At 42.3% G+C, this 16,717-nt stretch overlaps 1 protein-coding gene across 2 annotated transcripts in view; it reads right to left on the bottom strand.

Moving 5' to 3' along the window:
• Positions 1–16,717, bottom strand: part of LOC133344607 (protein PALS2-like) — a 220,602-nt gene that overhangs the window by 59,296 nt on the left and 144,589 nt on the right. For both annotated transcript variants that reach the window (XM_061554619.1, XM_061554620.1), the window contains exon 5: positions 6,957–7,184. In XM_061554619.1, coding sequence (XP_061410603.1) covers positions 6,957–7,184 — 228 coding nt within the window. The remainder of the gene's footprint in view (positions 1–6,956; positions 7,185–16,717) is intronic.

Raw genomic sequence — 16,717 nt, 5'->3', positions numbered from 1 at the left:
TCATGTTTTTGTTTTTTTGTTTGTTGCGGTTGCACCCGATTCAAGAGCCGAATGGCTCACAGGGCTATACCTAATAAATGAACTTGAACTTGAACTAGGAAGTTAGGCTCACTCCTCATTTCTCAAATTTGGCTCCTTCACATCCTTTAAGAAACAAAGATTGTCATAATCTTCATGTCTCTGCTGGCTGGAAACTCTCGTGGATGTGTTGTATTACTCCACGCTCCTCTGGCATATTTGACCAATAATTCGTCTCTGGATCTTCACCGTTGTTTACAATGAAGTCACCCATTAAGAGGTTGTCGCGTGGTTTGTAATCATTTAGAAGCTGGATACTTTATTCGTATTCCTTTCATATCTTCATGGCTTGTTGCTGGAAGTTATAACTTCAATAATCTCTCACTTGTTGTGGTTCAAGGGCCTTAATGTTAGCTGAGCAACTCTACCTGAAAAACTGCATTATACAACACAGTTAATTTAAAATAAATATAATGCACGTACAAACACATTAATAATTCGTGTTTTACACCAAGCAAAATCTATTACGATAAAAGGAACATTTTCTTGAGAGAAAGGAAATCCCCCAATAATACAATGATTAGCACCAATATCATTTTTTGACACCAATTATAAAGTTAGCCATCACGTGGTCATATCCTTCAGAGCCACTTTACACATTAATAACAAAAATAGTGTTTTCATAGCAACAAGGGATTTAATATCTAAAGAATAATAGTTTTCTTTTTCTCAGCAAACACAACCAAAAACAATTTTCAGAGCTATTAAACGTGTCATCAAATTAACCAGAGTACAGGTGTAGGTTATGTTGTGGAATGTTTAAATTCACACCTTTAGTGCAGTGCGACAATAATTTTCGACTTAAGAAATGGACACTTTATGAACGTTGTAAAATTGTGGAGAGGCTTGGCAAATTAATGGGGCCTGATCCTCAATTCTAAAATCGTAGCCATAATAGATGGTCCCTGAAAAAAAACCTCGATCCGCAAATGCATTTGTCTTCATGTGCCAGCTTTGTCAAGATGTGAAATTTTGATTTGAAAAATAAAAAGGTCTAAATCATATGTGCACGACACTCATTCTTTCTTTCCCATAAATGTGGGGTAATTCACAGTTGACTTTGGGATTCGTTGAAATGACGTTGAAAAATGTGCAAATGACAGCTCAGTTGGTATATGTGCCAGTATTACAAAGCATTAAGAACTCTAAATACCATCTACAGGGTTTTGACTAAAATCCAAAATGAACAGCTGGGTTCTCTTTGTAGGACTCATGGCATCTGGAGAGCTTTTCAAATTATAGAGTGATGTCCAAATACTTCAGGTGACACTTTTGTTAAATCCAATTCCCTTTTGAAGTTCGAAGCAGTTTTTTTTTGGTGAAAGTATACCATGCATACTTTTGTTGTGGCTGTTGCTGCTGGCACACATTTTTAAACAAATTTGGTGATGTGAAATTGCAAATCCTAAAGTACCAAAGTGTAAAATCTGTTCTCAATTGGAAAAAGAGAATTGATTCGGAATGGCCTTCTATAAAAGGATCGCTACCAATCTTGTTCTTTTGAAGGAGGTGAGAGTGTGCCATGTGGGACTGGAACAGAGGTTTGTCCGCAATGGGACATAGCAGATGGTGCACTTTGGAAAATTAATGGCTTTCTTTATTTAGAAGCACGTGACAACCCTTTCGTAATGGGTACCTGGGAGTAAAATACATGGGTATATATATGAACATTGGGAATACGTAATGGGCATAAAATGCTCATCAAGATAAAAATAGGTCAATGCCTAAATATGTCTAGTCTGTTACATGAGAATCATATATCTGTGTGCCATGGATGTACAGTTAACCCAAAGAAAGAGTCCATTATTTGGGGAATTATCCAAGGAGTAGTAGTTTGACCAGATAACTTTTGTTTAATTGAGCTTTGGTTGAATTTCAGTGAAGACACTGATTACCTTTCCTACAGTTTAACAGCGCGGGTTTTCGCGACCAATATCACCCATAATAGAGGTTTTTTTTGGGTTAGATCGCGTAAATATATAAACGTGTCATTAAAACCCGCCACCACCCGACACAGCCAACTAGTAAGAGTTGTTGTCACGTGAACAGAACGTGCCAATTCGTCACTAGTACAGCACTAGTGTGTAGTGTAGTGTAATAGTAGTGTAGTGTATAGTCTAGTGTATAGTGTAGTGTATAGTAGTGTATAGTATACTAGTACAGCACACCGGTGTGTTGGAGAGCCAAGCCAAGACATTTACAGTCTGAGTACGACGTTTCGCCAATAATTACAACTAGCTTCATCAGGTGACAGCCAGATTTGTGGAGTAGTCTTACTGTTTTGTTCCTTCTAAAGAGTCGTAGATGTGGTGATCACGCTTGTGCGGTCTTGCACAATGTAGGGGGGGGGGGATTACTGAGGCAACGTACATGATGCATGTGCATTACGCGAGCCTTTGATCTTGTCCTTCCTGTCTATTGTGTGTATTAAAATAGACCTGCCATCGGTAGTCCCTATTGAAGTATGCTGCCCTTTGTAGGCATGCTTTTAAGTAATGTATTATTTGACGATTCGTTTCCACACAGCACTAAGGCGCTAGCTATCCGAACTGGTTAAAGTTATTTTTATTTAGAAATTGAAATAAATAAAATCACTTTAACACTTCATCAAAGTCCTTGATTTAACATCCTGTCACTTTAATGACTGCTGCAACACAAAGCATGGTTTGCTAGTCAGACCCAACAAACCTCATCACTGTTTTTATTAGCATTGCCTTATATGTGTATTGGTAGAGCATTTTGGGCAATGGTATGATTAGTATGCCATTTTTGGCAATATAGTGCATTTTACAATGTGGTGCCTTAAAAAAGTCGTACATTTGTGGTTGAAATTTGGAGACAGTTTAAATAGGGACAGTCTTTCTGCCGTTATTCGATAGCAAATTGGCAAAGATTCAACCCCACCGTGGTATGATAAACTACCACAAATCATGTGCATACATTTAAAACAATCATACCAGTAAAATATGTTTACCATGCACGTAAGAATCCATATGAAATCAATACGTCGTTAGATTGTAACATTAAATGCGTGCATTAGTTTAAGTTCAGGAAATACAACGATTTTACACTGCAAACAAATGGTCAGTTCTTAATGGTAAAAGAGCATCCTGCGAGCACTGTGTATGCATACAACAGGAGAGGCGAATGGGTCATGATTTTTATAATTATATTAACAAGCACTGATTGCTGTTTCAGGTAGCAAGCTTCCTTAATGTCTCAACGATAACTCGCCTTCAGCCATTCACGCCTAAGCGCTGTAAATTAATTAACTCACTCCATCGAGGGACTGGGCCCTGTAGAAGGCTGTCACATTAATTAAAATGTGTTGTTTCTTTCACATGTAACAAGACTGTTTGAGTAGTCAAAATGCAAACAAAAAGAAACAACTCTGATGATGATAATGATATGCACTGTCCTTGAAGTTGATTGGTCCACACCCGAGACAGCTTTCTTTAGAGCCTAGTCTCCATTGGTGTTGGACCAGATGACACCAAAAGGCATACAACTAAAAAACAGTGCACTATCAGAGTATTGAGAGCTCGGGGAAAGCATTTACACTATGAGACCTCCTTTACCAGTGGCAAAATATAGAAGTAGGTTTTTACCCTTTAAACTGGTACAAAACTGACACCTTTATACAAGGCATCATGTTTGCAATAACCACAACACAAGTAGTCAAAATGCAAACAGCCTCCACAGTACAGTATTTGTTTAAAAGAGCGGCCATGCTCGAGGTGGGATCGTTGCATTAAATTGCCATAATACCTGAACACCATTGGCATGCGATGACACTTCAATGCATGCGACTGAAAGTGATTCCTTTTGCCGACAGGTAATTACACTGAATGGGGCACGTACGAATGCATTAGTTGCAACTCATACGCGTCACATGTAATTGGTTAAAATTGCCCCTGCTGTGACCGACGGTGATATATTTTGCCACAAACATTAATTCTGGATTGAATCATCACCATGAATCGTGACAATTCATTCAGTTGTGATGGGGACAAAATGGCTTACGTGCCTGGAATATGGTAAACATGCATAGCATTAGTCATCTTTTAATGTCTGTATGTTGAACTTCTTTCACACCGTACGTAGCCAATCACGGTAATTCGAGGTGTGGGAGAAGGACAATAAACTGAACAAAAAAAAGCAGTTCTAAAGAAATGAGTTTTCAATCTAGATTTAAAAGTGCATAGCTCCAGTAGCTTCCTAATTTTTGATGGAAGAGTATTCCAGATGGCCGCAGAAGCACATCTGAAAGAGCAATGCACACTTATGCTAAGGTCAGAGTGAATGCCGCGAGGTGGTGGACAAACATTGCGTGCAATTTAAAGTGCAAGTTCATATATGTGTACCTATATACATCCTATCTCTTATACAATGTTACAATTTTTCTGTTTATACACACTTTTCATGAATTCTGTGAAGGGGAACTCTTTAAATCCCAACAAAATGAAATTTCAACTAAATAGCCTTCAGTAAGCACTTTTTCAAATAGTGAAACTACAAATTCCAACCGCATCGAATCACCACAAGAGGGAAAGTTTGGCAATTAAAGTTTTCATAAATTGGCTTCACAATTTTTATTGCAAGGTCCTGTGGCTGCGCTAATCTGATGTGCCATGACAGTGTCACATGACACCACTTTACCATCTGTCTCGTCTGAAAACTTCGACTGGCATCCACTAACCTGGGGCTCAGGGCCAAGAGATGTAAATAACCTACAAGGAACGGACCTCCGCATTTGCATTCAAAGAACGGTAATTACTTTGACAAAGGATCGCGATATGTGCTGAATATCCTGACCAGTGCGCCCAGGACAGGGCAATGCATACGCCTCTGCTGAGCAATTCACATGATATATATCGTGCAATATGCAGTAAAGACCAGAGCAGCAGAGCAGCAGAACAGGGCACAAGCCAAAGCTGGCTTGAGATTGCCCTTGGATTTCCCACGCCCACATTAAAACACACAAGTCATGGGCAGGACGGTGCAGAAATTGAACACTGAATGTCAGCCTGAAGGCCTGTGGGAGGCTGAAGGAAGAAAGATGTTGTTCTTTAGGCCATCAGTTGCATCCAGCCAATGTCACGCTGGCCACGGCAGCTGATTTTTCTTTGGAGGGGTTTTGCTCTCACGATGAAGTCTGAATGCCCCGCTGTGCAGGTGAACGTAACCTCCAGCAGGCTGTCTCTTGGGACACTGCTGGAGAGTGGTTTTTCGCTGGCTCGTGTAAGCCCTCCTCACAATTGCACAAGAGGCACATCCATATGTTTGTGATCTTTAGAGACTTGTTAGGCCTCTGCCAACCGTGGCCATCGTGGCCTTTAACTTGCACTTCCGATGAAACGTTAAAATAAATACACGGGCCTTGTAGGATGGTATCCAGCTGGGTAACACTGTGGCAGATACTTGATTCAGAAAGATATGAGTCAGGGGTCAACTCGACCTATCAAGATTCCAGGGTCAATACATTTGACTACAGTATCACTGTGTAAGAAGTCAACAGTAGTTACCTTACGGAGGGACAGGTCTCCATCGTACGATTGTGAGAATAATACCGTCGAAGATCATTAAAATGCCAAATGCTCATTTGAGCATGGGGACACTTTGACCTGTAAAAGCATTGTACCAAGTGTATGCATCGGTGCTTAGCAATGGCGCATTGCACATTTATATGGCTGATATGCATTTTTTAAGTTCACTTCAGCTTTTCTCCCATTCAAGTTTATTTTTTTCTATAATGCAATTATTATAACAGCATTAAAATCCAGTGTTTGATTCGTGAGTTGTCAGATAATTTTAATGTTATCAGATGTGTTAATCAGCAGGACGCTGCACTAACCAAGATTACATTCAGGGCTAAATTAGTCAAAAAAATGTAATAGCTTTTGTCATTGATGTTTCATTTTCATTTTACCTGAAAATAAATAAAAGAAAAGTGACTGGTATAAAGAGAAAATTACTCAAAATAATTGAACTGAACATTTCTATTAATCAAATATAAAAATATATATATACATGAAAAGTATTCTTAAAATGTATAATCAACCTCCTCATACTCACATACACACAGTGAAAACTGACAGCATATAGATGCAATTTAATATACACAAATGAACTGTTACATTCATTTAGTCATTAACCCAGACACACCTAGCTTTGTAGCTATTCTAAGACATCCAGCCAGCATGGAAGAGTAGGCCACAGTACCCTCGACATCTAGAGGGGCTCTGTAGCGCTTGATCTCATGGAGATCTTGCAGCGGCGTGAGCGAGACGTTGCATCGATGCACCTTTGTCTTATTTTCTATCCTAGCTTTGCAGACGATGGGTTAATAGGCTGCGCACGTAGGTAGACAGATGGATTAATAAGTATGTCGGCAAGTAGGTTGGCAACAAGGTAGAAGTCAGGCATATATACAGCAAGGTAGCTAGGTAGATATATAGATAACCATTTTAACGCCATGAGAACTCACACACATACACACATCCAAGTCTCATTTGCAAGGAATGTCCACAAAGCAGGGTTTAACGTAACTTGTCGCCATGTGCTGATGGTGGGAAATGACAGAGGTCTGAAGCCATGCATCTGCTGGGCTGCCCTGGACAGACTGGCCCTGTTTACCTATCCAGGGCAGCCCCGGACAGGCTAGCCATGTCCACCTGTCCAAAGATGCCCTGGGCAGGTGGATCATGTCCACCTGTCCAGGGGCAGACCCGGACCGGCGGGCGCTGTTCATCTGTCCGCCTGTCCAGGGCTGCCCTGGGCAGGTGAGTCATGTCCACCTGTCCAGGGCTGCCCTGGGCAGGTGAGCCCTGCCCACCTGCGCCTGTCCAGGGTGGGCCCCGCGCAGCGACCGGCGGTACCTGTGCGGGGGGTGACGAGCGTGTGTAGCTGGGCAGGATCTTGAGCACGACGCTGCCCGTGGCCTCGCGCAGGAAGCGCTGCAGCCCGGCGGGGTCATTGGTGACGTCGCGGCCGTTGACCTCACGGATGACGTCGCCAACGTGCAGGAGGCCCTGCTGGTCGATCATGCCGCCCCGCAGGATGCGCGCGATCACCAGCTCGCTGCTCTCAACGCGGAACGTGACGCCCTGGGGCGGCGGGAGAGCGCATGCACGTGCGTGCAGGATTAATACGCAGATCGAGCAGGGACGATGATCTGGCTCAGTCGGTCGACTAGAATCCATAATCGAATGTTTTTAAATCCTTTATATTAAGTTCACTTGCTTGCTTGCTTGCGCGCTTACGACCGTGCAAATCTTTCGGTCGTTTTTTAACCCACTTCCCGTGATCCAATCGAGCTGACATTTTGCACACAGACTCGTTGTGCGTGACAATGTATTTTCGTGAAATTTTTTTTCAAAAATTTTACACTTTTTAGGAATTTTTTTTATATTTAATTACCAATTGCTTAATGGTGGCAGGCAATCATCTGACCCATAGGTGGCAGCCATCTATCTCAAGCCAGAGGACGAGAGGACTCTAGCCGCCACGCATATAAAGGATTTATAGTGAAAAACTTTGTTTTTACGGGTTAATTTTTTGCAGTCTGTTAGGTGCTCCCCTGTAAAAAAATAAAAAGGTGGCTAACCCCGGTATCTTGCTGCCCGGAGGTGGGAAACTGTTGGGGCAAGTACAGTGAATGAGGCCCCTGGGGTGGTGTGGCTGACACTATGTGCAGCCACCTTACGCAACTCGCCAGGTACGCATTTCGGAACACCTGGACACCCTTGGAAATGTTCCACCTCAAGGGATTTACCAGGTGGAATATTTTAATGAAAGAGAAGTTAAAGGCTAAGTAGACCGAGGGGGCAGGACTTTCCACTGAAATTAGTAGTGGTCGGGGATCTATCTCAACACGGCATATTCATAGTGCAGTGCGCTAACCTTTGCACCGCTGCTCCCCACTAAAACACACATGAACACACGACAGAAGCACAGGCACACAAAAGGTGAGACGCATATTTGTTTCAATTACTGATGGCGACATCGCATCAAAAGTCCCACGTTTGATTTGTTCACTGATCAACACCAGGCGATAAAACCCTGGTCTCCTCCTTGGATCACAGTGAAGTGTGCGAACCATTCCACAAGCACGTGCGAGCGCAATGGATTGGAAAATGGCTGAAAAGGAGCCCTCCATCTATGTCTTCATACCTTCGAATCGTCAATTACTCGGTTTCAATAACCAAGCGGGTGCACTGTGTGTCAGTTCAAGTGGTTCGATGCCACGGAAGCAAAACAGTCACGCGGTTTCCAGCGAGGGATGTTATAATGCAATCACTGTTCACGTCCCAAGTATAATGTGATAACCTTAAACTTTTAAACAAAACCATTTGCTCGTAAGGTTAACCAAAATCCCACAGATCGTGTATTTGCACCCTTGCGTGTCTGCACATGCGCACGTGGCGGGTCTGCATTTATCGATTGCCCTTAGCGCTCCCCTCTCGTGCGCACGAGCGAGCGGTGCCCAATCGTGCGACGGTACGCACAGTTGCGTCGCCCAATTATTTGCCCAAACACCTTAAATGTCATGGCCTGTGCACGTTAAAGGCCAGCTCGAGCGCAAAGGTGACGAGAACAGGAAGACCTTAAAAAAGAAGAGCTTCGTTGCACGACATGCAAATTACGACCAATGTTTCATTGAATTGCTTTATTGCAACTAAGGTTAAAAGATGTAAAAAAAAAAGTAACAACCTTCAAATATTTGATTGATTTGGCAAAGAAGTAAATTTACATGCGAGGAACGGTACAGCCATAACGCTAAATGCACTTGCGATGATTAACAGGGCTTCTGTGATTCCTCTGAGCGACCACACAACACACGGCGGCTATTAATTGTAGCTTTTTTGACACGTGGGTCCATTAGGTTATTAAGGAAATCTGCACATAAAGCTTGATCAATTTGTATGATCACATCCAGGTGAGCTTTCTCGAAAGTGCAGGTGATTCCGATGGAAAGAGGCCAAGACCCATTGGCACCGTGATCAATAAACTTGTCAATGTCACCTATCCTGAAGACTCGCCATCTAGGCCCCACCCGTGTGCCTAGGGGAAAGTCCCCGGACTTCGGTTTATATAACACGAGAACCACTTTGGTGGAAGTCAACAATGGTTGTCCTATGTCGCGAATGGTCCCCACTAAGGAAGTGTAGAATTTCCAATGTTGGTTCCACCGTCAACGCAGACAGTGGTGATGAGAGATAAAAGGTATGACTGTGATCAATTGATCTGACAGACACTTGACTTTTTTAACTTGACCATGGCAAAGCAGCGCAGGTGTAGAGTGTTAATTATAAAATACGAGATTTAATTTGGGATATTGCTTTCATCCGCTACCATTGGGAATGCACAACTTCGTGCAATCAATTTAAGCGTACAGTTTTGTTATACTTTTATTCTGGAGTGCATTTGGAGAGTTTTTTATTATTATTAAATAGGATCACTGGAATAGCGTAAGCCAATTTTTCCAAACTGCAATTGGGATTATGAATTCATCTCGCAATAAATCCAATTTAACAAGAAAGTGAAGCTTCAAATGACGGTATCAAACATTTAAATATTTTTCTTAGGTTTTTTCGGTAAAGTCACGTAGGTAAAAAATAAAATGTTACTTTTATTAATTTAAATTTAAAATTTTTACCTACGTGACTTTACCGAAAAACACCTAAGAATATGAATCCTTGCAGTCACGAAAGCTTCAAATCTATAATTTGAATATTTAGCTACATTCGGACTATGAACTCCATGTCCAGGGGAAGTTATATGTGTATGCGAAGGATTCCATAAATTACCAAGCAATGCCAAATGTAATACACAAATATCAGTTTTGCACAAGGCCACTCAAACTCTGCTTCCTTCATTTTTTCGAGGACTCTCTTCCCAGCCCTCCGTGTGTTTCTACTTCAGGCCGCTGTTACAGTCGAGGCTTGAAATTTTCCTCTTTACTTCTTCCGATGGTCCACTATCCCTGCTCTGAAGAAAAAACACCACCCCTATAGTATATATATAGTACTCACACATATTTCCCATAATGCAATCCCCTTGCTGTTTTATACAACTTTAATTGCATTTGCATTTAGACCCTCACCTAAATCCAAATCGCATTGTATTGTATTTTATAATTTTACCACAGTTTATAGAACATTCGCAGTTAACGACTTACAATGCAATGGATTAAAAGCCCTCGAAGCCTTCACGAGTCAGTGCCTGAAGAGTCGTTACACATGCCCAAGGTTCAGTGATGCGTGTGGGGTACATGACGGTGTTCTTCATTGGTGGCCCCTAGTGGCATGACGTGCGGCCCTCGACAATGCACACGTGTGAAAACAGCTCTTGCAAGCGGTGTGGCGGCCCTCACGCTCGGGTCTCATCGGCCAAAGTTGCCTCCCTCTGAAAATGAGTGAAGCAAGCTGGTCTGCATTCCCCCTGCGTACCCCCCCCCCCCCCCGGTGTGTAACCATGTCATGAAGGGGCATGCAAGGACCACTTTCTATGCTTCCCCTTTGCCTTAATCACTCCACAACCACTGTTGATTTTGCATCAGGTGGTATATCTGTTATTGGCTCTGGGGTATGTATGTTGAACTTTTTTCGTACCGTACGTGGCAAACTGTGCTAATCGGAGGTGCGGGGGAAGGACAACAAACTAAACACAAAAAGCAGTTCTAAAGAAATTAGGTTTAAATAAAAAAAGTGTTTTCCATCTGGTGGCTGTTGATAGGCTCAGCTTCTGACCGCAATACTGTATATTTCACGTACGATTATAAAACATCACAATGGGGCGACTTGAATGCAAACGTAAGTAAAAGGGTGCAGAGGCGAGAAGATTGATAAATGTGGCGTGAGAGTTGTCAGCATCTGCTCCAGTTCACAGAGAGCAAATTCGTAAAGAGAACTATGAACATAATTGTTTTGTTTCCAAAGAACAACTCGCTGTCGAAAATTGCATGCATTATGTTAACAGGAAAATGGGCTGAAGTTAATTAAAAATATAATCACGTTGACCAATGAGATTCTTGCTAAGGTCTGTGTGAGACTGACTGATCATCTAGTTATGGATCAATGCACCCGCAGCTGTGTCAACAAGTTAATCTCTTGAAATCCTGTGTCGTTATCTTTGCCAAGTAGGCCATGCTTGCACCGCCACACTCCATCTAGGTCACGTCACAATTGCAAAATGGGACGCTGGACTTAACAACAACAAAAAACACCACCGCTTTATCAATCCTTTCGGGCCATCTATTCTAAAGCAATTTGACATTTATAACTTTTAAAAGCATGCACACGCGGAAAATTAAACTCACTGAAATCAATACCCGCACACAATGTACCCCAATCAATACAGTCTGGAACTAATATACTGTACTCTATGTGGCGCAAATTCGTTTGAGTCCAAGCTATGCAGCAAGGATGCAGTGAAGCACAGCAGCCTTTGATTTATATCACAGCTCCAGTCCCTATTGGGCTTTCTTGTTGCTGCAGATAGATTAGTCCCACAAGGCGGAGAGGCAGGGATGAGCTTCAACCAATGAGGTAGACCACGAGACCAGCTTAATTGACAGCGCACGGTCAGCACATGGCCGTGGACGTAGTGAGGCACATTTCAAGTAACAGCTATCGAGCCAAGGCAGATGTCGTGCGCATGTGATGGGCAAACTACTCACGACGCTCGAACGATTCTCAAAGTGTTCTGCAAGCTTGAGGTCGGCAAACATCTTAAGCATGGGGAATATCAATACCAGATCATCATTTACATCGTGAGCCATGATCGATTTGCTGCTGGGTGAAGACTTCCACAAGCCGTTGCTATCTCCCATGGACCTTCATGATAATGACCTGTATGCATTGACGATGCGAATCTCGCCAGAACACGGTAGAACACGTCTACCTTACCAGAGTGCAACAGTAGGTGGGATCTCGTCTCAATATTTAATGTGGCTCAGAGCGAGGTCATGGATAAAGGACTATGATTAGCATTATTTCTTACGAATATTTTATACACAATTTGCATTTGGATGGGTGGCACTGCAACCTTGTTCTCAACTTATATTTAGAGGGCAGTGAGTTTACATCTTCGTTCGGGGGTTTTGCTTTGCCAATCATGCCCTCCAGGGTCAATACAATGAGTACCACTTTGCACAACACTGACAGTCGCTGGACAATGCAATTAATTGTACTTCCCCAACCCCATGGCAATGGGGTTGTTTCCACCACAGACTCAAGGTAACCAATGGCGATGAGCGCTGTCTAAATCTAATTTGAGCAGATTTTCTTTTTTACATGTCATATGCTGCTCACCGACACGTGTACACTCTCGTGAAGTCAAATTGTATTAACGTTAATATGTGTTGCGATCGAAACGTCTGAGTTTTTTGTTATTTTATTTTTAACCTATCTACGTGACTTTACCGAAAGACCCAAAGAATTAGAATTCCTGCAGTCACGAAAGATTTAAGTCGAGATTTGTATCAAAGTTCAAAGGAGCTACATGGTGTCACTCATCTCTACATTGTTGGAGTTCAGCCAGTTGTGGACATTCCAAATTGCCATACCGGGAGCCAGTCTCTGCAAAAGAAAGCTCATGACGGCCGCTTCAGAAAATTAGCACTGAAAGTGTGACTGAACTCGTGTTCATGAGGGCTGATAAGCTGAGTTTGACACCTGACCGGGCTTTTTTATTCGAGTATATTCTGATTGCGAATAAAATAAAATAAAAATGCTCTAACCGCAGAGTAGGCAGGCGGGATGGAGCTTGAAAAACACCCTGAAGAAAGTGACAGGCTCACACATGCTGCAAATTAGCGGGGATCTTGGTGAGAGGAAGAACTCAATTTGTAGATGACACCACCTACATTAAAACCAATCATGCCAGCAGATGACCTGCGACTCCTTAAACTCAAGTGAAAATTTGCTTTACAATTGGGTCACACATGGTACGGCCGTTGCAATGCAACCAAAAACCATATCCAAGAAATGCCGTCCGTTTTCCACCCTCGCGGAGCCATTAACACAAGTAAATTTGAATATCCTGCCACAATGTAAAGAATGGAGATTTATTGAATCGTGGACTCACGCATTAGTGCAGAGATTTTGTCAAAGACCCGAAGAGAAGGCACGGCGTAAATCGAAATGGTGCCTTTCTTCAATTCGGCCAGCCACACAGGCTGTACACTCTACCTGAGTAAGTGAACTCCAAGAAGCGACACTTTCCTCTTGGTTGCGTCGGCCTGAGTTAAAGCGTGGAGCAAGAAATATGAGTCGACGTGAATGGGCGGTACGTGACAGGCGCATTATCACTGTAGGTCGTGATTGGTGAGGAGGTGGGACTGTAATGAAATTTCACCGCACACCAAAATGTATCGCGGTGTTCTGCAAGAGTGAGCAAATGCACTAACAGAGTTAAATGGATTTTGGTACTTTGGTCGGTGCTTGCTTCTGCTCAAAGTGCATTTTGTCCAAAAGTAGCAGGCATTCATTGCCGTCGGTTTAATCAAAGGAACACGCATGTGTGCCTAATGCCGTGAATTGGCACAGACCCGCCAAACTCACGAGGCTTTCAACGCAACCTTAAAGCAGCACACCAACGTAAACAACCCCAAGTGTAAACGTGTAACAATGTAACACGGTGATGTGTCCACAATGCGGCAGAAACTAATTCCAAAATACTGCATGGAATATGTTTGAGGGTGCGTCAACACACTCACCCACCCATACAGCCTCTTGGTTCAAAGGATGAACTATTACGGCAAATTTGGTGTATGAGACGCTGATCTGGCCATCACCATGCTCAGTACTCATTGCCGCCTGAGTGCTGCTGTTCACGCACCGCACATCAACACCTGTTTTGATGATGAGTCAACCTAGGGGAGGCCCTAGATTCACTCGGGTAGCTTCGTGATAGAGCAGGCAACTCCCCATCAGAATAATTTAGTGATTTCAATTCTTTCTTTAGATTAACGCGGGCCATCATCCCCACATGGTCTATGGAATGAGTATGTCTCTGTGGGGAAATTTAACACTGGTTGTGCGTCCTATGGATACACTTGCCTCTGCTATATGAGTGTGAAATTTTCACCACTGGCTCAGGACTGTAAACAGAAAATGAGCACAACTTCAATGCTCATTAGAGCAGAAAAGCACATTTACCTTTTCGTGGAGGCGCAGGACAAGTTCCTTGATACCTTTCACAACCGATATTAATCAATTATGGGAATCTAACTTCAGTACTGCATCAAGGTTCAAGCCCAGTGTGTTTACCACTACGCCACCACTTCCTGCATATGCACAAACACACACACTACAATATATATATTTTACAATTAAACTATGTTGCTGTTAAATTTCGATTTAAAGCTTTCGTGACTGCAGGGATTCATCTTCTTGGTTCTTTCGGTAAAGTCACATAGAAGGGAAGTAATAAAATAATAAAAATAAAACATAATAAAAAAAAATAATTCTCACGACGTTTCGGCTACAACGCAAGCAGCCGTCTTCAGGTGAAGAATGAGACACTACCAAACTAGGAGCTTATATATAAAACCGGATTCCCACCACCATCCATCCCAGAAGAATTCCCTCATCAAGACTCTATATCATAGAGCCCAATGCATCTCCGACCATGAACACATTGCCAGTGAACTCAAACACGTACGCCAAGCTCTTAAGGCTAATGGTTACTCCGACTACACAATCCGCAAAGCCATCACTCCAACCATCAAGAAGGATCCTGTTGAGGAGCCTTTCAAGACCATCACCTTACCCTACATTGCTGGGGTCACAAAAAAGATCTCCAAAATCCTGATTAAACACAAGATCCAGGTCCGATTCAACACAGTACATAAAATCCGTGATCTGGTCCCGTCTGTAAAAGATGTGGTTCCAGACATACAGTACCCTGGCGTCTACAAACTAAGTTGCCTCTGTGGTAGCAGTTACATTGGAGAAACCAAACGACATGTCTCGGACCGCATCCGTGAACATGAGGCAGACCTGAAACACGGTAGGACAAACTCCTCAGCCGTGGCAGATCACTGTTACAATTCAGTGGGCTCACATGACATTGACTTCTCCAAGACAGAGGTTCTCTGCAAGCCATCTGGCTATCATGAGAGATTCGTTCATGAGGCGATCCACATATACAAACACAGAGACAATTTTAACCGAGAAGATGGATTCTGGCTTAGCAATCATTGGAAGGACGTAATAAACCATTTCGATACACATTAGGGTGTGTAGAATAATACATAGTATTATATTAAAATGTATAAGGTATATGTTGGTTTACAGCAATACAGTATATAATTTAATGTTGGGTTTATCTATGGCAGTATATATAGTACGGTATATGCTCGTGTGATGTAAGAGAATAAAGTTTAGATGGAAGCATATTATAGAATTTTTACGACGTAGAATTGTAATGTATTACTTGCTGTTAGTAACTCAGCTTATTGTAGAGTATAGTAAGTATACTGATGGTGCTATGCAGTTTATACTTTAGTTTTTTATGTAGTTTATACTTTAGTTTTCTACGTGGTTGTTGAGTAACTGCAGCTACATATCATTAACATTCCTTTCCTTTGTTACTGCTAATCCCTGCACCCCCCCTTGCTGCTGATCCTGCATAATGCATGGGCATAATATGACTTTGAAACCCCCCCGCCCAACGCCTACGCATTTTCCATGAATATGCTAAATTCCTCTTCATATGCACATTCTTTTTGTTAAAGCGCTCTTCCACCCCCAACGCAGCTTATATATAAGCTCCTAGTTTGGTAGTGTCTCATTCTTCACCTGAAGACGGCTGCTTGCGTTGTAGCCGAAACGTCGTGAGAATTATTTTATTTTATTATGTTTTATTTTTATTATTTTATTACTTCCCTTCTACGTGACTTTACCGAAAGAACCAAGAAGAGGTATGTTGCTGTTTTAATGCCATTTTCCTGTAGACTATAGCCCATCCGCGCCTCCGATCAGCACGGTCAGATACGTCCGGTGCAAAAGAAGTTCAGCATACGTACAGTAGAGCCCCTCTTCACGACGGCGATTGGTTCCACGAAACCAGTCGCTAAGTGGTTTGGCCGTTAAGCGAGTATGAGAAATACGCTTAACGGTTAAAGGCTTAATTCGTTCCGATAGCATCGAAAGTTACCCTTTTTCACCCAAATAAACCTACTTATAATATTTAAGCAATGGATATTAATACATAAAGATACGAACAACATTATAAATAATAATATTAAAATGCATTAAGTAATAGTAACTGTACCTACAACAGTCCATCGCTAACAGGGGAATGGTCGGTAAATAAACATATGTGTCTCTGTGGAGGCCCGTCATTAAGCGATTAGCCGTTAACAGGGGTAGTCGTTAAGAGGAGTTCTATTTTATTTCTAACTACGTGACTTTACCGAAAGAACCAAAGAGTATAGGAGTTCTACTCTACACTACTATGCACTACGCTACTCTACACTACACGTTACACTACACTACTATACACTACACATTGGGCTCTATGGAGGCCGTCATTAAGCAATTAGTCGTTTACAGGGCTAGTAGTTAAGAGGAGTTCTACTCTACATTACTATACACTACGCTACTCTACACTACTCTACACTATACACTAC

This window comes from Lethenteron reissneri, chromosome 20 (assembly GCF_015708825.2).
Source record: "Lethenteron reissneri isolate LAM-NWPU_2019-01 chromosome 20, ASM1570882v1, whole genome shotgun sequence".
NCBI classification, from domain to species: Eukaryota; Metazoa; Chordata; class Hyperoartia; order Petromyzontiformes; family Petromyzontidae; genus Lethenteron; species Lethenteron reissneri.
The sequence above is the reverse complement of the archived record's forward strand: the minus strand, read 5'-3'. Positions and strand labels throughout refer to the sequence as shown.